General features: G+C 45.2%; 1 protein-coding gene across 1 annotated transcript in view; it reads right to left on the bottom strand.

Annotated features, from left to right (window-relative positions):
* LOC142591875 (annulin-like) overlaps positions 1-20,642 on the bottom strand; it is a 109,474-nt gene extending 88,832 nt beyond the window's left edge. The window contains exons 1-4 of the mRNA XM_075703963.1: positions 20,504-20,642; positions 7,791-8,054; positions 2,486-2,758; positions 174-332 (exon numbers count right to left, since the gene is read on the bottom strand). Of these exons, the coding sequence (XP_075560078.1) occupies positions 174-332; positions 2,486-2,758; positions 7,791-8,054; positions 20,504-20,525 (718 nt within the window). The 5' untranslated portion in view covers positions 20,526-20,642. The remainder of the gene's footprint in view (positions 1-173; positions 333-2,485; positions 2,759-7,790; positions 8,055-20,503) is intronic.
* Between the last annotated feature and the right edge of the window lie 842 nt (positions 20,643-21,484).

Here is a 21,484-nt window from a genome sequence, read left to right as displayed (position 1 = left end):
AACGTAACAGTCTCGTCGAAGAAGGCGCTGCTGTCAGTTAACTGCACACAATGTACCGGGGGTGATGGGCTGAAGTCATGTACAGTAGATATCAACACGTTCATGTCTCGCTGTGACGCGAAAAATATTTTCGCACGACAATGAAGACGTAGTACACATTAGGTTCAGCGTACCTTTGGAGCACAAGCACCACGGCAGGAAATCGAAGGGCTTTGGCTTGGAGACTTTCGTAGGCTTGTCGGCAGGAACTGCAGCCCCCATTTCAGAATCGCGGTTTCGCAACTTCGGCCTGGAAACGTCTTTCTTTGACGGAATCAGCGGGGCCGCAGATCCTAGAAGAGGCACATTAATGTTCGTTCTTGGCGTCCATCATTCAAATTCAACATGTTTCCTTTTTGCGTTGCATACATTTGACTACCGAATGGAAACTAGGAAGTATGTAGAGGAGGGGAGTTCAGTCTCTAGAACAGGGCCTCAACTTTTTTTTCGCTCTTCTTCAATAACATGGCCCGCATATATCGCTATAGAATTTGGCAGTTGGTCCAGTGGATAAGAATAAAAGGGAACTGAACGATAAGAGTCGTCATATTACAGCGAGCTGAGCTACGGATGCAAAATGCCATTGTTCGTAAGCAAGACGATGAGCAAAATGAGAACAAGGTGAAAGCAGGAGCCAACGTTTCGACAAGTGGACTTGTCTTCTTCAAGGCCTTGAAGAAGACAAGTCCAGTTGTCGAAACGTTGGCCCCTACTTTCACCTTGTTCTCGTTTTGCTCATCGTCTTGAATTTCCATCTGCCGCCTTCCCCGTGTTTTCCTTGTTCATAAGCAAGAGAGATTCGTGAGAACGGACGCAGGCTTTTTGCAATTGAGGATGATTTGGCTAGCAAAGCAAACGACCAATCAGAGATAGCTCTTCATAATGAAATGCTCTGTGAATACTGCCACAGATTATTGAACGAGAAAGCATTTGGCACGATTTCGTTGCATTTCACTATAATTTGAGGACCCAACATGACGTGTCAGTCCCAACCTTCTCCCTCCCCCCCCTCCCCTCCACGCACACATTTGAACGTAAATGTACCTACAACTTGACGGTAGCGATAGTGGCAACATTGTCAGCGGTCTAATGGCACGGGTAACAATAATTAAATAATCAGCCCCCTATTTTGGGGCCTCATTGTGCATTCTATAGATCAACCGGCTGTCATCGAGACAATTTGAGAATGCTCTCGCTGCTTCGCGCAAATCTAATAAAGACGAGGCCTTCATACAGCAATTAGAACACTCGTGATGTAATAACAATCGGGGTCCATATTTGCAAGTGATTGTTACGCTAGTTAAGTTTGTAAGAACAAAAGCTGTCCAGTAGTGACAGCGAACATACTATTAGCAGGGTAGCTAACCGGATAGTTACTCTGGTTAACCTCTCTGCCTATCGTCTCGTCTCTCTCTCTCTCTCTCTCTCTCTCTCTCTCTCTATATATATATATATATATATATATATATATATATATATATATATATATATATATATATATATTAGTGATGGCAGTCGACAAGTCAGACATTACGAACGATATCATTGTGAATGCGACCCCTGACGTCGCCAGGTGTGTCTTGTGCAAAATAAAAATATGAAACTAAATAATGACCACAGAGAGAAAACAAACAAGGGAACATTTTGGCGCCGCAAAAGCGAACGGTCAATAACTATAAAGGCAAAGTGACGTGAAATTCGTAAAGTTCCCCTAAATGCGCGACAAAAAGTTAGGCACGGTCTTGGTAACGCGATAGCCTCGACACCCCACGACGGGCAGTGCGCTCGGTTTCCCCCACTGGCCGGCGAAAAAACAGAAAGGTCCCTACTGCGGACGCTGTATAAATGTCCTGCTCCGATTGAATACATTAAACTCCTGACTAAATATTTTGGACATTCAGGTACGCACGCACAAGAAAGTCAACATTTAATTATGTCCGCAACCTGTCTGCTTCCCGTCGATGACGTCAAATCGAATGGGAGCACCGTTTTCTAGCCAATTCTAGGACCTCCAAAATAGGGGAGGCTACTCGTAATGGAACGATAATTTCTTGGAAACCGTAATTGATAGTTGAGCAAGACAACGCTGGAAAGAAGAAAAAGAAGTCGAAATTTATTCCGACGTTTTGGACAAGACGAAACGTTGTAACAATCGCCATTGTTTCCTCGACGACTTTGTCTGGTGCACGTGTATATGTAAATTTATGCATATACGGAAGACCAACTGGTGTTATTGAACTTCAGGAATAATCATAACCCCAATCCATGATTATTTCTACAGTTCAATAAAAGAAAACAGTTAATTTTCCGCTATGTTCCACGTGCAGCGACCGACTGCTTTTAATATTCTTCCGCCGCGGGCTCTCTGTAAACGTCAACACAACATGGAGCACCCTCGCGACGCACAAAAGCAGAGTTCACTGCGACTTCTCCCCGCCGCAAATACCTCGATGGCCGTAGACGTGCGCCGAGCCGACCGACTCCCTCGAAGAGCCAGCGGGCGACCCCTGGACAAGTGCTGGCTCGTCTCCCCGCACCAGAAGGGGAACATTGGCGTACACGGCGTCGCCGACCAGTGGCTCGACGGTGGGGAACGTGCGCCTCGACACCACGTCTCCCATGCGCCGGTAGCAGCCGTCGTCGCTGGCCGCTGAGGAGACCGACGCGCGTCGGCTGGGCCGCGGAGAAGGCTCCGCCGACGCCACCCCTCTCCTGCGACCTGTGGTGGCGACCAAACGGGACAGTCTCTGCTTTACCCGGTGTCTAAGACCGCCATCACACGAGCGTGCAGTCCCGTCAACCGGTGTGATCTAGTAGGTCTGTTCTTGGCTTTCAAAAGACACCAGTGCTGTACGGAAAGAGTGCGCGGGACCAGGATAGAAGCCAGTGGCAACGCAACGCATCTGGAATTGAGTTGAAGGCGCTAGCGTTTATTAATGCGAAAGCATTATATGTCCCGCGAGGCACAAAATTCGGCGTGATCAAGCGATGGCGCCAAACTGGCCGACGGCGCAAAGAGTAAAAACACGTCAAAAATGCTCGGATTGACGTCGAATTTCTCAGGCAGGTGCCTGCAAACAAAGTAAATAAATGGATTTGAAAAGAAGGTTCCGTACATTCGACGCCTAGGCGGCTCCACGGTTCTGGCTGACTAAAGGTGTGCCTAATGCGTGCGTCATATTGCACACGTAACGTTGCAGCAATCTGGCTGCGACGTTACGTTAAGATGAAGTAAAGTGAATGAAGGTGAATTAAAGTGAATCAAGGTGGATTAAACTGGATTACGGTGGATTAAGGTTGGTACACATTAGAGCAAGGTGGATTAAGTTAGAGTTGTGAAGGACACATGACAATGTATGACGTCACATATCATGGACGTAACCAATTAAAGCTTTCAAAATGCTTCCGCATTCAAATCACGTAAGGACTCTTCGGTGACCGTCAATTTTTGTGTGAGGACCTGTACCCATAAGTCAAGCCCCGCAAAACAGGTGTTCCCACACCTGTTTTGCGGGGCTTGACTTATGCGATAGGAGACAGAGAAAAAGTTGTGCTACGAATAGCTTTTATAAGACTGAAGAAAAAGAAAATAGCGCATGAAACTGGAGCTTAGGTGGCGATTCCTTTGCGTACACACTGCCTTCCTTTGGCAGGAGACATTCTCTTCACGCAGACATATTTGAGACGGACTTCGTGTGGATCGTCATATTAGGTACAAAGCTGAGAAATAGGGTGTTACCGTCATAAATAGCTACGTATACTTAACTTCACTGTTTTTTAAACATGAAATGCGTGTAGCTCCCGTTGTCGGCAACCTTCAAATGACCTTGAACCAAAAGCCAGAGCTGTTATCCGGGCAGTCAAACAAGAGCATCCGAGCAAGTTGCGAGAACAGAACGAGATCATTCGGGCAACCAGTCTAAACTTCAGAAAATGCGGTTTCTGGCCCTCAACCTTTTGTACAGGATCGCATTACATACGCTAGTTACCGCCCAAACAAGTTACAAAAAATATTGCTTCCGAGTTCTTCCTAAAGTTTGTTCACAATATAACTCAAGTTGTAACTCCTAGTACGCTGAAGTTTTATTTGTCATTTCCTATAGGCGACGTTCAAAAGCAGACACAGGGTACCATGCACTTTGTTGTCATTTTTTGGCGCTGAGACAGGGTTGCTTGTTCAACACAAGGGGTCCGTGAGTTCCGCGGCGTGGCTTTTGCGCCGGCTAGAGAGATGGCGCCACGCTGCGTGAGCAAGCCGTCAGCGTCCGGCGCGCTGCGGACGGCTGTTTGGCCGAGACGACACTTGGGGCGCTATAACGTAAAACTATCCCAAACTTTTCTATTCCAATTCTGCAATCAGCCCTCTGCAATTGGTGAAAAACTTTTTTGGACCACCCCCACTTCACCTGTCTGTCACGCGACGTCACGAAAACCACGCTAGTTCCCCATCTGATATTACGTCTACACACTGATTATGCATGATTTGACCGAACAAACGAAAAATAGTTATTTCTGATTCGATGCCTTTTCGACATTAGCCCTCGGCTATTGGTCAAAAGTTTTCGGGCTGCACCCACTTCACACTTCACCTACCTGTCACGCAACGTCACAAAACCACAAGAACTCACCGCGTCAAAGTGACGTGAACGCGTTAAAGATGCATTAATATGCCGAACAAAACTGAATTTTTTTCTGAATAGCCGCAGCCTGCCCCGTTCCGGAAGGAATAAAAGATGGCTGCCGCCGATCGCTCAGGCACTGGCTGCTCGCACCTGCCGGAGAGCATGGGTTTATTTGCGTACAATAAAACGTTTTGCGTGGCAGTGTAACGTTTTCGAGCACTTTCGGCATGTTTACGCTCTCGTTCTGCCAACTCTTCTTTGCTGAGGATCCGTTTTAGCATCATTCTTAAGCTTCCGTTGCATGCCGCCGGAACTGTCGACGAGCCGCCGTAAGCTAAGTAAGGGAAAACGGACCAATCACAGACGCCGGCACCATCCTCTTCATCCTGTTATCCATTTTCGGCGCAGTGGCTCAGCACAATCGAATCCCTCTCCGCTTGAGCGTGCTCCTCGCCTCTTGTGAACCAATTAGTTAAGCCAAGCCGCTCAGTGTAGCAATGTTATTTGTTTTTCAAGCAAACAAAAGTGACATCCTATGAACGAGGAGAGCGTTTGATTGGTCTGTTGAGACAACCCTGCGGGTGACCGCCCGATGAATGCGTCGGTGGTTACGCACATTTGACGTCAGGAGATTGGAATAAAAACATATTGGAATAGTTTTGTTATAGGGCCCTTGCAATGAGATTTAGTTCGAAACAGGTTCGTATGCTGTGGTGTGGTGTGCACACCACACCACGCCGTTGTGAGCATGCACTATATGCATCTTAATATTAAGGCTAGTATCATCTCCAACCAATCTGCTTTGCCTGTAGCCATTTCATGCTTGCATATATACCCCCGATTGCGGCAGAGCCATCATTTTTTCCTTTGAAACATTCTGCGATTGTTTGTTTTCCTGCCCGGAACCATTCTTAGTCACGATCTTGTAGCGATGCCTTTTCCGATGCTATTCCTTTTCGTACTGTTCGCGCTTCGTCAATTGGTCAGAGCGACGTTCCGCCCGCGTTATCAGTGGGATCCGCCGGCCTTGAACGATGGATGGTAAGAGTGGCATAGAATCGAGCTGAAGACAGCGCTATAAAATGGCGGCCCTTTACCCGATTCGATGTCGCAAATTATTATTTTCAAATAGTCTTTGTCGATTTAATAAGAAATTATTCTACAAGGAAAATCTCATTAACACCCATTACTCAAAACACCCATTAATTTGGTCACACATCGGCGCCCATCAGGAAAGTATCAGCATCCGACGGTCTTGAGTACAATATTCCATTTTCCAACATACAACATCTGTCTGTCTCCGGGCTTAAAGTTTTCCTCCCACTACGGAGGACTTACGGAGCGCCCTCCTGAGCGCTCCGTAAGTGGTCACTTTACCCGCGACTCGTTTGATCTACATCGTAGTACGTTGGGAGCAACAGGGCGCCCCGTGCATGAAAGGTTTTGTCTGCTGAAGATTTTGTCTGCCAATTGTAAGCTTTGGGAAACAGTGTCTTTTACTGAACGTAAACGTCGTGCTGCGGTTCAGCGACGTTACCGCGAGTGTGTGCGCGCACACATCTATTCACAAAATGGTTGCAAGGCTTAACGCAAGAGCACATAGATATATAACGCAATGGTCGCGTAGCTTTATGCGTGATTGCAGAGTCATGGCCGCGTAATGACCCATACGTTGCAGCTGCAGTCTGTGCAGTGCCTATGTACAAAACTGGGCCTCTTTGAGCCTTTCCTTAACAGTGCAGAAAGCACTCGTTTTGGTTCGCAGCGGAAACGGTATGACCGTCAAGGTAAAGAAGTCGTGTGATCATGGAGGCCTAAATTGATTAGCAGTAGACAAACAAGAGAAGCCTCAGTTTGTAACCAAAGTTTCGACAAAGAGACTGGTCCTGACGAAGAAAAGTCCCATTGTCGAAACTTAACTCCTGTATAAGGGTTTCCTGGTTCGCCCACTGTTAATCATCGCACGGCGTCTCGACTCCATGCATGATGCATGTACAGAATTTTGGTTTAGGTAATTATGGAAGAAATTATGTTGTTGATTGTTCGCAATACCGTAAGGTTTTGGTCCCTCATGGGACCAAAAGACCATGGACCATAAAGCAGTCCATCATGCCCTTACGGGCATGAGGGACTGCCTCGAACGGTACCATTAACGATGAAATTGAACCGATGTTGTGTCTGCTCCTAGCGCCCATCCCCTTTGCTGCAACGTTTCTATAGATCTATTTTTTTAAACAGCTCCTCTTTTTGCCAATTTTCAACTAAGAATCAAGCAGGCACGCTCTCTTTCAGTTTACGATATTTTTCTCATGTCGTGCGTCGAACATCCACAGATGAGTTCGCGAGGTGCACTGGTCATGTTTGTTTTCAGGCTGCAATTCGGTTAACTGCGCAAACATGTACGTACGGATGCGAGTGCATGATGTCACCTAATAAATAGCGCATCACTTTCTTTGTTCATATGTAAAACAACCTCCCTGCCGACCCCAATAAGGTTTCCTTTTTTATTTGGGGGGGGGGGGGAGGAGGGGCGTTATTGAAAAGAGATGTCATGAAATGGGTGTTTCACTACCATGAGTCACGTCCCGTCGTATAAGCAAAACAATTTGTACGTAGAATTATACGGTGGTACAGTACTAGCCCGTACTGTTATTGCGTGAGCAAGTTTATTGTGTATTTCTCACACGGAGCACACGTACACTATTTGACGCATGTGTGGGCAGAAGGTTTGATTTAAGGAGAGCCAAGCAATAAGGAATGGTGTCTTTTATGAATCATAGGACCAAGGAATGGATAGCTTAACTATTATTAGTTCGTCTGACAAACACCGCCATGCTTATATCGTAACGCTCCGGAAAACATCTGTTCAAGTAGCTCTGGTCAAAGTACATGCCATGCACAGAATGCGTTATCATATGTTGTCTCATGTATTCTGCACAACGAGCTTGTCGGTGCTGCGCGCCAGCGATGGTCGTTTGATCATGTCGGAGGTCCGCTGTACTCATGCGGCACGCCATTCGCAGATTTAACGCGGAGGGCAGTGAGTCAGACATCACTGCAACCCAGCAGCCAATCGTTGCTTACTACGGCGGTGTCAGAGCGTGCGAACAAAGGACATCCGTAACCCACCTGTGGGCACATGGCTGAATTCCTCCAGTCGATGTGCTCTGGACGGCGGTGTCCTGAAGCGAGCACTGCCATTTTCGGAATGAAAAGTGCTCAGCCTTGTGTCGACATCCACACTCTCGAAGGCTACCTTCAAATTCTTGGGTCGGTTCTTTTTTGACGGGGATGCAGTAGGGGCGTGCTTCGGCACACACGGGGGCGTCTGTTCCTCGGAGTCAGACGTCCGCCTTGGAACACGCCTTGAATCTTGCGAAGAGCTCCTGAAACCTGCGTTGCCATCAAAATCCTGTTTTACATGCCCAGTATAGCATATGTTACTGCGCTTGTACACGCAGAGAACTTTTTTTGCGACTTTTTTGTACCTTGTTACAACCACTGCCATACTTGGCACGAAGCAGAAACATGCAGAAGCTTTTCTTTTTCTTTTTTTTTACACACAAGGATGTAAAAAGCAAGTATCGACGTCTTCTAGAAGAGCATGGACGAAAACAGCGCGTTCAAGACCCTTTGATTACCACAGTTTATCTCGCTCTTCACGAAGAAATTAGAAGCGTGTTGTTGCTGAAGAAGGAGAGGAAGGGGAGAAATAAAAAACGGAAATTTTAAAAATAATTTTCCCTGGCTGGCTACCCTGCACGGGGTGAAGAGGAAATAGAGGCGGTATGCGCTGGAAGGGAGAAACGAGAGGGGGAGGGGATAATGACAAAAAATTAACATAGTTCATGCTGGGACGAACGAACATATGTATTTGACAAGTTCGAAACAAAGCATGCTCGCGCCGGTACTAAGCTGGAAACCTTGGCTACAGGTAGTCCTCTTAATCTAGCAGGGATTTCTCACTTAGAGAAGAAATGTTTGACGCAATGGCGTTGCATTACTTGCCAGAACAAAACAGCTACAAACAAGGCTGCCAGGGTCGAACACACATGCATCAACACCAACGTGCCACATTCACGTCCTCACACATATTAAAAAAGGCGTTTTTCACACTATGGAGTACCCTTACAATGGATGATTGTTCAGAACGGTAAACTTCCTGTAACATCAAGGCCTGTATTCACAAAACTTCTCTTGCGTAAGAGAAGATTTTAATTGCGTTGTCTCCTTGGCCGATGATCTGTACGGCGATCACCGTTCATGACGCCGATCGGCATAATAACGAGGCAATCTCAGTGGCGTTGTCCAATAGCGAGCGTCGCTTACGTTAGATAAGTTATTGTGAATACGAGCCCTTTTGGCGTAAAAGAGTTTCCCGATTGGCCGGATATCGGCACACTATAGCGAGACGGTCGCCGCAGCGACCGTGTGCGGCATTTGCGTAGGACAATATATCGAATCTTGAATACTTTATTCAAGTATGCATCTTCACACTTAGGAACAGAGGACCAAAGACAGAAACGGAGGGGGGCCCTCCCACCTGTGGCGACAGTTACAAACAAGCTGTAACCGCAGGACGGAAACGTTGCTCCCCTCTAGTATATTTTTAATAAATAAGTTCGCGCAAATACACAATCAAAAACAGATAAAACTGAAAGAACTCATAGACATCCGTATTCTTGCATGGGTTTCGTGAATACGCGGGCCCGGACTAGTGAAAGTGCTATGGCGCAATTACAGTAATACATGATGCAAGAAAGGGTGTAAGGCGTGCAGAACGGACACAAGAGAAGAGAAGTGGACAACACGAACGCCGACTAATGGAACATAAAAGGTCGTTAACCGGTGAATCGCCTTCTAATCTTTCCTTACATTGCCAAGACTGCCAAGATTGTAACTGCACACCTGAGTTAGATGAATGCGCGATATTGCACAGACATAGGAATAAAGATACGCGTCTTATGGTCGAAGCATGCATGCAGGCACGTACCCAAGGGGGGCCCGGGCCTCCCCGGGCCCCCCCTTGGCAGTCGTAGCTGTAGGAAGGAGCTTGACTCTTCGTCGGGACTTAGGAGAGCAGGATTTATTTACATGTTATTTACAGTTGAACATGAGATACATCGACAGTCTAGTGTGACTCCCAAATGGAGCCCGCAAGACGAGCATGCAGCAAACAGCTTACGAGCACACAGCTCACGAGTACATTTCGAGCACGACAACGAGCACACTCTAGCAGCCGACAATCGCTGCTTATAAGCACTCTGCTCGACGTCATAGTTCGACGTCATTGAAGATGACCCGCCCTTTTGGAGGAGGAGGAGGGCTCACATACACGTGCCGTACACACATACAGGTGTAATGGTCCGAAGCCGACGTCAGAGGAGCTTCGTAGAACTGTGAGCCTACCCGGGTTGCGCGTCCGAGTAGCACATTGTCTTGCGTCTTGGTCGGCGCGTGGGAAGGAGCCTGCGACGACGTTCCCGCGGCAACTCGCCCACTCATAGCAGAACAGGGCGGCGTTGTCGTGTTGCGCACAAAGCCTGCTTCGTCGAACTCGGAGCCGTCCCGGGTGGCGCGTCCGGTTATCCCATTGTCTGGTGTCTCGAAAAGCGCATGGGGAGGTTCCGCCAATTACCTCCCCTCGAGAACTTCCCTGAGCTGACCCCTCGCCGCGTGGCTGCCAGTTATCCGCAGTTCTCTGAAATTCGCCACCGTCCCGATTGGATCGGAACACGTGCAGCGGGCTGAAATAGCTGCAGGCCGATCCTAACAATACCTATGATACGGGTTTGAAAGGTGGAAAATAAGATCATGCGAAACAGCGTCCGTCATGAAACCCTGCAATATAACCGCTAAACACATAAGCAATATGAATGTCACCCGTTACCTCGTCTGGTTTTTCTCTAATTGTGCAGCACTTTTCGCGCAATTGGCAACTGGAAACAAGAGTCACAAAGAGTTCAGAAATTGCGCGATCTTCTAAGGGAGAGAGCCGAGGCAACAGTCAAACAGGAAGGAAAAGCGAAAATTAAGAAATGTAACCGTTGTTTATGAAAATATTTATGGATCAACATCTTTTTATTTAAGAAAGGAAGTGATTAGAAAACGCCGACGGAAGTGGGGAATGATTCCGTGTATTTTGAATGATGCATCTACATTTATCAGTAGAGCCGCCTGACGTAGCCCCTTCCCTGCTGTGCTTATGTATTTTTTATTTTTTTTCTAACCTTCCCTGGAGGGCGCAGTACGTCTAGAACCGTAGCGTCCGGCGCTCTACGCGGTTGTACCGGACCGGCCGCCATGCATCGTTACGGAACTTCCTAAATAAGAATACGAGTCGGTTTTGCCACTTGGTAAAGCAGTAAATGATGGACTCGAAAGAACTATGATTATTCCGCAAATATATATTTCTCTATAATTCTTCCAGGCCTAATTGAAAAAACTCTACTAGAAATTTTTATTTTAGGCTTTCTATTGTTTGTTCTTGGCAGTGTTCTTCATGCGCTTCTTTCCTGAGTGAGTCCATTTGATGTGGTTCCTTGTTTGTCAAGTAAAGGAGAGGTGCATCTCACAGGCGTAACTGTGAGATACACCTTGTTTCATTTCTCTTTTGTGGGTTTACATGTCTGTATGGAGTACGGTAGGCATTATTCACGTTTGTACAAGTAAAGGTAGCCCCCCCCCCCTCATTTTCATAGAAAGTTACCTTGTGTTGGGCCCCCCTCGAAAAAAAATCCTGGGTACGTGCCTGCATGCATGGCATATCAATAATGGTGGAAGTGCGTGCGTGAGTCAGCCTTCGATTACCTTACATACGGAAGAGATTAAATGCCTTAACAGTTACCTCTCACGCAGACCGGCACGTGTACGCGATTGACGCATGCTGCTGCCATTCCAGAGCATGCGCAGATGCGTTTTGTGTCTTCTTTCTTTTTTCGTCTCAGTGCTTCCTTCAGTTGATAGTCAGTATCCATGTTGTCCACTTCTTTTCTATTGTATCCGTGTCTGCACGCCTTATCCTTTTTTGCATTATGAATCCTTACCAACTAGTTCAGCTTTCTGTCGTTCTAATAGAGTAACACGTCTCGTATTGCAATAATTACGAGACGAGAGGGTACGAAGAAAACAAACATATATATGGTAAGAAACTCGATCGAAAAACAAAACAGTGCCCCATTTTACGGCGGCCCCATCGTTTATGTTTATTTTCCTTCAGTATTAAATTACTTCCTGTGTCATACTGGGAAAAGTCTCCCGTCACCTAATAAACTTTTGTAGCATTTCTCAATATTTCTATATTAAAGCGAAGCTTTCTTTGCCTCTTCTCCCCACTTTGCGAGTGCTGGCTGCTGCTGTTCTGCCGATTATATAACGTTTTGGGCCACCGTATTCTGCACAAATAGACAGCTTGTGCCACTGGGTAGGTGCCCGAATACACAAGAAGAACAAGAGGCCCGAAGTGAAGAACGGTGGTCAACAAAATCAGAGTGTGGAGAAAGAAGCGAAGCGAACCGACTGGAACCAGAGCGTGCATTGAGCAAGGAGCGTTGAATTATAGAGCAGCGAAGTAGTCGGCAACAAAAAAAAAAATTGATGTCGGCTAGGCAGAAGTGACGAAGCCGGCAACAGCAGCTGCCTAGTGCAAAGAAAGAAGAGAAGTGAATAAAATGGGACCAGAGAAAGCACTGAGCGAGGAGCGTTGAGCTAAGTAGAAGTGAAGGAGGAGAAGGAAAGACATTTCAGTAAACATCCAAGAAAACTTCACTTATAACCTATTCCCACATATGCGTGAGACCCGCCGATTTTTTAAAGAGGATTTTCGTCATGATATTCATATGAAAGAAGAAACAGTGGTCATTCGAAATATGACACTTCGTCGTGTTTTGTTGCAACTTATGCCCCATTTTCTGTAGTATTTTGTCTTGTCTTGTTGTTATTCTAGTTTGTCTTTGCTGTGCACTGTCGGAATACGTACTTTTAAGTTGTGGTTTTTAGAGGAAAGGTACCTTGCGCCCATATTTGCATCGAGTTCACGATGTAGGCTTGACTTCGATATCGTCACATTTACCACTACGGCCTCAACCATGTCTTTTAAGGGAAATGTTAGCGTTATTACGCGCACAAGACAACCAATCACAACAAACAAAACGACCCTGCACACAACTTAATCTGCATGACGTCATAAGAGATACCGCCCCCGCATCACCATCATCCTCATCATCTTAATCTATGTCCTCTGCAGGGAGAAGGCCTCACCCAGTGGTATATAATTTTCCCCTCAGCTGACTCAATCCCATGATAGCAAATGTTCTAGTCTCATCACACCATGCACCTAGGTCGTCTGCCGTCCTCGACTGCGCTTCCTTTGCCTTGGCACCCATTGCGTTACTCTAATAGTAGGATATGTATACCTACTCTACGCATTACACGTTCTGTCATACTCAATTTCTTCCTCCCTCTATCAGGAAATCAACTACTCCCACTTGGCCTCACATCCGTACCGTTACCTCCCTGTGCCTTAACGTTACGCTTACATTTTATCGTTCCATCGCTCGCTCCACGATCCTTAGCTCCTTCTCAAGGTTCTTTCCTACCATATCTACTACATCATTGCCAAGCTTACCATATTTTACCGCAGGCTACCAAGAAACCACACCCTCAGAGACATATCTTGCAGATCACCCAGGATCGGCTTGGTGACCGCCTGTGTGCTTTGTAGTTTGTACTATAATTGTGCCGCCATATATATACGCGCATTTATCAAATCTGTTATGGTCTACATACTCCGGGTGGTGAGCAACGCGTAATTCTTGATTTAGTATACCATCGACAGGCTGGTAGAAATCATTCAGCATGGCTATCGATTTCAGTTTCACTTTATACTGAGCATTCTTTTTCACACAATGATGTGTTAAAATACAATGATCCAATATTCATATACAATGATAGTGGTTACATACAAAAAAACAGAAAAAAAAACAGAAAATTTCAGTCATTTGGGGCTTATCTTGTTCTCCAACAATAATCGTCGTCTATCTTGCCTGTATTTTCTTTTTGCGGCTCCGCTACTTTCAATTTACGAATGGCAAGCGCGTATCAGCGTGGCAAAGCGTTCCTGGCAGGAAAGTATATAGCGAGCTTAGAGCGTTAAATAAAGAAGGTATAGTATACGCGAGATTGATGACGATTGTTGTTAGGGGACAAGATAGGCTACAAAATGCGCAAAAAAAATATTTGTGCATAGAGTGAAGTTCTACCGCACTATGCATATCTACGTCCCCAACATACACTTTTCCACTCGTACACTCTGTACACGTGTATGCCAGTCTGACAAACTTGCGCAAATTAAGGGTGTAGTATAGGCGTTTTTTTTAATGATTATGACTTACAAAGAAAGTAACTCCTTAAGATCTATGGAGTGCGAAGGGCATCTTTGAATTTTATTCTGTCGTTGAGGGTGTAAGTGCTTTTATACAAAGTAGCTTTCAACATCATCACATTTTCCCCGACTTCGCTATAGCAGCTTTGAATTCCTCATCAAGTATAGGGTATAGACTAATGAGGCTCGTATAGCGCTGTCCACGACAAAGAAAGCCGCATTAGTTGTGGCAACGATTTCCGGTTATGAACATTGAGTAGAGTTACTCGACGACAACCCAGGAGTCTGCGCCCTCCTTCAGTTCAATAAACTTGCTAGCATTCAGAAAAGAAATCGTGCGGTTTTCTCCTTCTTTAGGCTGGAGATAGGATGTTTAGGCACTAGAGATTACTGCAGATCAGATGTTTAGGCACTCAGAAATGGTGTTTTAGGCGCCGATAACAGGCATTAAAGCTGCCATTTAAGGCATATAGGCGCCAAATACTGTCATCTAGCCTCTCCTCCCATGCAGAGGCTCAGTTATAAAGAGCTTCTGCTGTGATTATCTGAGATACGATTTTCCAAGAAACTCAGCCCTCTAAATTCCTGTTTTGCGAACTTCATTTTTATTTTCTAGATAAAGCGGAATGAGGCCAGTGGTGTACATTACAAAATTTATATGAAATTTAGTGTGCCTAGACACCACAAGAAACATTGTGAAAGCAGTGACAAACAAGCACCATCTCAAGATTTCCGGGTTTCAAGTTGCGCCTTCTTTCGCTGTGTATTACTTAAGTGTATGCAGGAAAGGAACGCTCACCACCGAAGTTAGCGGCACACATTTGCATTTCGGGACGTTAGGAGATTCAATGCGTTCTGAAACTGCAGTCGCCGGTCAAAACCTTTGAAAGATCTTTCGGTACCGAAAAGTCGAGTTTTCTTTTTTTTTTTTTTTTTTGTCCGAGAGATTGATGTTTCGAACTATATGGGCAACTGCATGTTCGTTGGGGATGGTGGCGAACCTTTCCTGAGCATCCAAAATGAGCCCCGCATTCCGAGTTAGAGCTGCGCCTGAGCATTCAAGTTTCTCGATCATGTCGGCTAAACATGTGCAGTGAGCGCACAAGCATACTAAGTCACCTTCCAGTGTATCGTATAGCGCAGTTTGAGCCCTTCTCACAGCGTTATTCTCGTCTGCTGAAAAACTGTTAATAACAGCCTTTACAGCGTCAAAGTGCTTGTAGTAACAATCGGCTGTCTTCATTCAAGTTTCCCAGCAAGTGATAACATCATAAACAATAGAAAAGTAGGACAACACAGTGGGAAAAAAGGCACGTTTAGGCTCTGAAAATTCAGTAGAGGCACCAACATCAAAATAGGCATTTATGGGCATAATAAAAGTGCCACAGAAATGTTTATACATCCATAGTTCATGCTTATATGTTAAATAGGCATAATAAGGACGTAAGGGAAAAAACAGACATTTCGATTAAAGTGTTGGTCTCTGCTTATATCATATATAGTCGAGTGAATTGTTTGTGAAGCGCTAACCCTAAACGGTTATAGAAAAAATAAACTGAGAATTCGCAGAAGATCTTGCAGTTGAAAACTATACATTACCTATAGTCTGGAGACTTCCACCATAAACACGCTCCAAGTATCTTTCGTAAGCATATACTGCATAACTCTAGTGCAGAGACAAGCAGAAATCATGTTGAATCTAGCTCATGCTAGCTATTAAATCAGTTATGATTCCTTAGATCGTTTCCTCCTTCTTGGATAACTGTGGCAACTCCAGAGATTCAATCTCTTTCCGAGTGTTACGGACCGATTTTCCGACTTTCCTTACCTACAGGATGTTTCTTTTTAAGAGGAAGCTTTAGCTCGGGCCCAACTGCGACGCGGCCTATTCAAATACATGTAAAACGCAAAAACGTTTTTCTGAGATAACCCCTGGAGCGATTTTATTGAAATTTATTGAATTTGAGAGCGAAATGTATATTCTAGTGAATGTTGGAAGCCGAATTTTGATTTAGGTCCTGAATTTTGTTAGAAGAATTTTCAAAAATTCGAAAGTTTGAAAAAAAAATACTAGCACGAAGTTTACAAATTCATAGCTCTGCATCACGAACAGATATCGCGGTTCCGTAAACGGCATCTATTAGATGATTGAAAGCGGACAAATTAGATATGTCACTTTATATCTTATGTGAATTTGTTACGTTGTTTACAAGGGTTCTGAAAAAGCTGTATTTCCATATTACTAAATTTTTTTGATATTCATCTGTAACATATCGATTTCGTCCGCTTTAGATGTGCTATTAGATGCATTTCACAGAATTGTATTATCTTTTTTCGTTGCTGAGTTGCAGAGTTCTAAACTTGACAGTTTCGTTTCTTGAAAATTTTCGATTTTTACCAATTTTTAATAAAACATTTATGACTAAATCAAAAATTGAAAACCAACTGTCACTAGATTTTAAACTTTTCTTTTAAATTCAACAAACCTCGTCAAATTTGGTGCTGTGGTTACCGAGAAAAACGAATTCTCCTATTACATGTATTTATATAGGAACACCCGAGTTAAAGCTTCCTTAGGCTTAAGGTTAGGGCAGGTTATCTGTGTATGTTTGTCTTCTCTAACAATTTTCCCGCCTACCACGGTCACCGGGTAGCCCACGGTCGAATGGGTAGCGAATAGGGCTGCTGTGCTGAGGGAACTGGGTTCGAAACCAAGCGTCGCACCAACCTGGGGCGCTGAGTATGTGGCAGTGGGGACTTACGTGCCGCTTTCCAACGAACCTGTTTCACGTCGACATGGGTCACTGTAGATGCGGGACTTGGAAGGCACCGCTGTTCGAAGAAACCATTTGACGCCTATTTAGAGTTTAAATAGTCTTTAAGGAGTTTACAGTTTAAATATTAAAACCAGTGACGCCTACTGCTTTTGTTCCACTCGGTCTGTGCTCGGTCTCCAATGAACCTCTTCGATGCCAACTTGGGTCACCGAGTATGTGCCATATATGTGTGTGCCGCTTTAAATGAACGTCTTTGACGCCAACTGGGGTAACCAGGCGTGTGCCACTGGGGATGTGCCGCTCTACAATGTGGAAAAAAGATACTTAAATTTCTCCGAAGTGAGCGGAATCAACCTGCGTCGCAAGGGCCTCGATATTACCTCGATTGAGCTTTGAATTTGGCGATCAATATGTCGAATTAGATGCTATATTCAGGTTCATAAAAATTAAGGTGCATTAAAATGCGACTGCCTCCAAATTCGCTATTTAAACAACTGCTCCCAACGCACCAATAAAAAAGTTAACGTTTGAATTTGTGATAATTATTTTCGGAAGTTAATGCCATTAGCACCAAAGTATGTCTACCTCGCCAAGGGTCTCCTCGGCAAAAATGCCATGTTCGCTGCGCTTATAGCTTTTTTATGAACAATATGTATGGTCTAAAAAACATCTGCATATTCAGGTTCACCAAGGTCTCGATGTTTGGTTTGTTTCTACAGGTGTTGTTTGCAGCATAATGCCTCCTGAAATCTGCCATGGTCGTTCTGGTTAAGCGCGTAAACGCCAGCGGGAGGGATAAGGAGTTTTTGGCGTTCATGCCGTGTACATGTCTATTACGCCCCCAAAGTGCAATTACTTTCTAAAAAATGTATCTTTCATCAATGTTTGCAGTAACTCGCTCGCACTCAGGATACAAAGGTAGAAGCGCTATCAATGAGTTCAAGAAATTGGGTCAGGTGATATCAGTATAGGAGACATGAATGCGCACATGGAGGATTTAGACGGATGTTCTGATTACAACGGTTCTCTAGTGCAAAATCTGTGCAATGAACAGAACCTTATAGTAGTTAACATGGAGAATAAGTGTCATGGGCAGGTAACCTGGCAATGCGCAAACAGGATGTTATTTATCGACTACGCTTTACGATCAGACACGGTTGACGAACGACTAGATCAAATGATGATTGATGGACATAGAAAAGGTAGCCTGGGTAGCGGTCATAAAAGTTTGACCTTAATTTGGGAGAGATGCTAACGCAAAACACCAATCAATATCATCAGAATTTATAAAAATGAATGAAAAGTAAATAACCTCAAAAAACATAGAAAAGAAAATGGAGGTGTTTCTGAAGCAGAAGCAAATGCCCCTAATAACACGGCCGCAGGACCCGATGAAATCCCAATACCGCGCTAATCAAAAACATATGTCCAAAGAGCAAGGTACTGCTGACTAATGCCATTGAGCAAGTGTTTCAAACGAAAAAAAACTCCCCTTAGATGGCGTGAAGTTCTTCATTCATATTCAGTCATTGCATATTTGCTTGCTTACGGGGGTATGAGCCATTCTTGATGATGATATTTTTTGCTTCACTTATTTTTTTGCGTCACTGGACTAGACGCCGCTTTTTTCGGGTATGAGCCATTGCAACGAGCCACCTAAGGCTTCCGCCTTAATATGAAGTGGTGCGTGGAATGTGGAAATGAGTAACAGTACCAGAGCTAACGTTCGCAAATGCCATTCTGTGCTTAAAATCGGATATCTTGTCGGGGTTGGAAGTTAACCAAAGATAAGTCGGTGGGTTGGCTTTGGAAGCCCACGGTAAAACCACAAGTTAGGCAGTGCAGGGTGACATGGGTTGGGCCTCTTTTGAAGTCTAAGAAGCGCAGAGCAAAATTAGCTTTGAAGAAAGACTCAGGAACGTGGATCAAAATAAATGGGCGCAAGTATCTGTACCTGAAAAGCGTGGACACAGAATGGAGGAAGAGGTCAAGAAAGCTGGCAACCAAGCACAGGGTAATTGAAGATGTAAATAGACAACCAGGAGTCTTCAAAAAGAAAGTGACAGAAACAGAGAAAGTGAACTGTATGCACGGACTGGAGACAAGAAAAACATGGAGATTTACAGGAATGAGGAGAAAGAAATTAGAAGGGAAAATCTGTACGGTAACACGAAAGGTAGTACCTTGCTATTTGCGGCTCGAGCTGGTTGGGTAAGGACAAAAGCATACCGTAGAAAATAGTCGCAACAAGTTGAGGCATGTGTATGCTGCAGCAACGATCCGCACATCCTAATGAAATGCGAAGGGATTCACCCGGTGAGACCCGTAGGTAACATACCCTTTCCAGAAGCACCTGTATGTGAAGTGGATGGAAGCATCAACCGGTCAGCAGTCGAGATAAGCAAGAGACGTTTAGAGTATTTTGGGCAGGGGAAAAGGGAAGATATTGATACGACATGATCCATTGCAAGTATAGGTAGCGGTGCAAGGTATATGGAGAAGTTTTGAGAAGGAGAAAAAAGATTAAGGAGACATACAGAAAAATGCTAGGATCAAAAGCATGTATAGCACACCTGAGTAACTCAAGCAGGTTAGGTGACTATTTTTCACCGCCCCATTTTGAAGGGTATGCCAATAAATCATCATCATCATCATCATCATCATCATCATCATCATCATCATCACCACCACCACCACACAAAGCTGGTGCAGTGTGCGGCATGTGCTTGTGCACAAAGATCAGAAAACACCAACGATAACAGGAAACATAGCCTACAACGCTGCATAACCTATAATGGCGAGTCGTATTATTCATTCCAAAGTATACTATAGCTTTTCCTTCTATCCTTTCTTGTAGCTGGCGTTATGGCTACGGCTGTCGCCGTGTTTCTGCACGAAAGGTCGTAGTGCTGTGGACCATTCCTGTATACTATTTCAATGTATCACATTTTTTTTTAACCCGCCGCAGTGGATTACAGTGTCTATGGCGTAGTGCTGCTCAGCACGAAGTCTCGGTGGCCGCATTTCAATGGAGGCGCGGAGTGCAAAGGTGCTCGCGTACGATGGTTATTTTGGGAGTCAGTTGAAGAACTCCAGGCTGTATAAGTCAATTCACCCCCTCCCCCTCTTCAAACAACACACAAGCGCTACAGTGTCTTAGAGCGCGTGAATCGCATTGGGCATTAAGCCCCATAATTCAATTTCAACATTTTCCTGCGTATTATTATTATTATTATTATTATTATTATTATTATTATTATTATTATTATTATTATTATTATTATTATTATTATTATTATTATTATTATTAACCAAATCATGATTCACCGTTACTGCCTTTCAAATTTTTATTATGTGACTGAGGAAAGTAGGTATTATCTAACATCCCGACATGGCGGCATAACTGCGACGTCAGCCGGATTCCAAACGGCAGCTTCCTGTGCAGTCGACGCATCATGGTGCACGCTCGTTTGCCCCGTGAGCCCACTAGCACGAGTGCGTTGCGCCGTCGATCTGGAAAGTCGTCCTATCGATGACGCACGTCTCGTGCACTAAGCAGAAGGTATTATTGATAAGCACGACGGGGAGCGATCTCGGCGCTCGAGCTCAAGCCAAAAATAGTTATCCGGCGAAGTACGCTTGCATACGCACCCTGAAAATGGGGAAAGAAAAATCGGACTCACGAGCGGATCTCGGGGCATCCATTGCGGCACGTTGAGCTACATGCAGACACAGACTGGCAAAGTAGTTTTCGAGACGTCTCGACGTAACTCGACACCTTTGCGCAGCGAGTCGACGCGTAGAAAGTCCTGGTGCCAGGCTCGCCGGTTGCAACGAGAGCGGCGTCAGGGTGGAAAGCATCCGAATCAAACGCGAACGAGAGGTAGGTGGTGCGGGTGGCCAGCTTCACGTGACAATCTCGCCAGTGCCTTTCCTGCGCAGCTCAAGCGCGTAATGAGATGCACCTGCGGGAAAGCGAAAGCGACGAGACCGTTGTGCTGGGCTCCGATATGTGGGTAAGCAGTGCAGGATGCGCAGCGGGGCCAGGTCGCGGTTCCGAGAGGCCTTGAACGCGTTTATACGCATGGCGGCGGCCAACCTCCGGATGATCCGCTGCGACCGCGTCGTCGGGTCACTCTCGTGGCTTGCCGTCTCGACCCCTAACGACACAGCAACACAACGCATCAGCGCAACCAAGGCGAATGCGGAAAATTGGTTCGCGTGTTTACTTACCCTGGAGCAATTCATTGACGTCAGACTGCAGCGGCAAAAGTGCCCTATGGATCACACGCGTGACCGGTAGTTTCATATTATTTCTCGATAGGCTAGGACTAGCTTTAATTATAAGTACCCATGGATGTATTCCGATTCAAATCGATTCCAGTTAAACAAACATTAACTTCATCAACCGGAAAACAGTGCACAATGGTTTCTTTCAAGCTTTACTGTCCCGCTCCCATGGTATATATAGGCTTATCAGCCACACTTGAATAAATGCGGATCGCACCTGTCCTGTGTCTCTTAGGGGTGGAAACTTGGTCCTTGAGTATGGGACGAAAAGGGGAAGAAGAATATTAGATAATAAATAAATGAACTGAAATGAGTGTACGCGCCTCTGATCGCCTTCCGCGCGACGCAACTGAATTGAAGCGTCACGCACAATA

Source organism: Dermacentor variabilis, chromosome 1 (assembly GCF_050947875.1).
Source record: "Dermacentor variabilis isolate Ectoservices chromosome 1, ASM5094787v1, whole genome shotgun sequence".
In the NCBI taxonomy this organism is placed as follows: domain Eukaryota; kingdom Metazoa; phylum Arthropoda; class Arachnida; order Ixodida; family Ixodidae; genus Dermacentor; species Dermacentor variabilis.
Note: the sequence above shows the minus strand (reverse complement) of the source record. Positions and strands in the feature narration are given on the sequence as shown.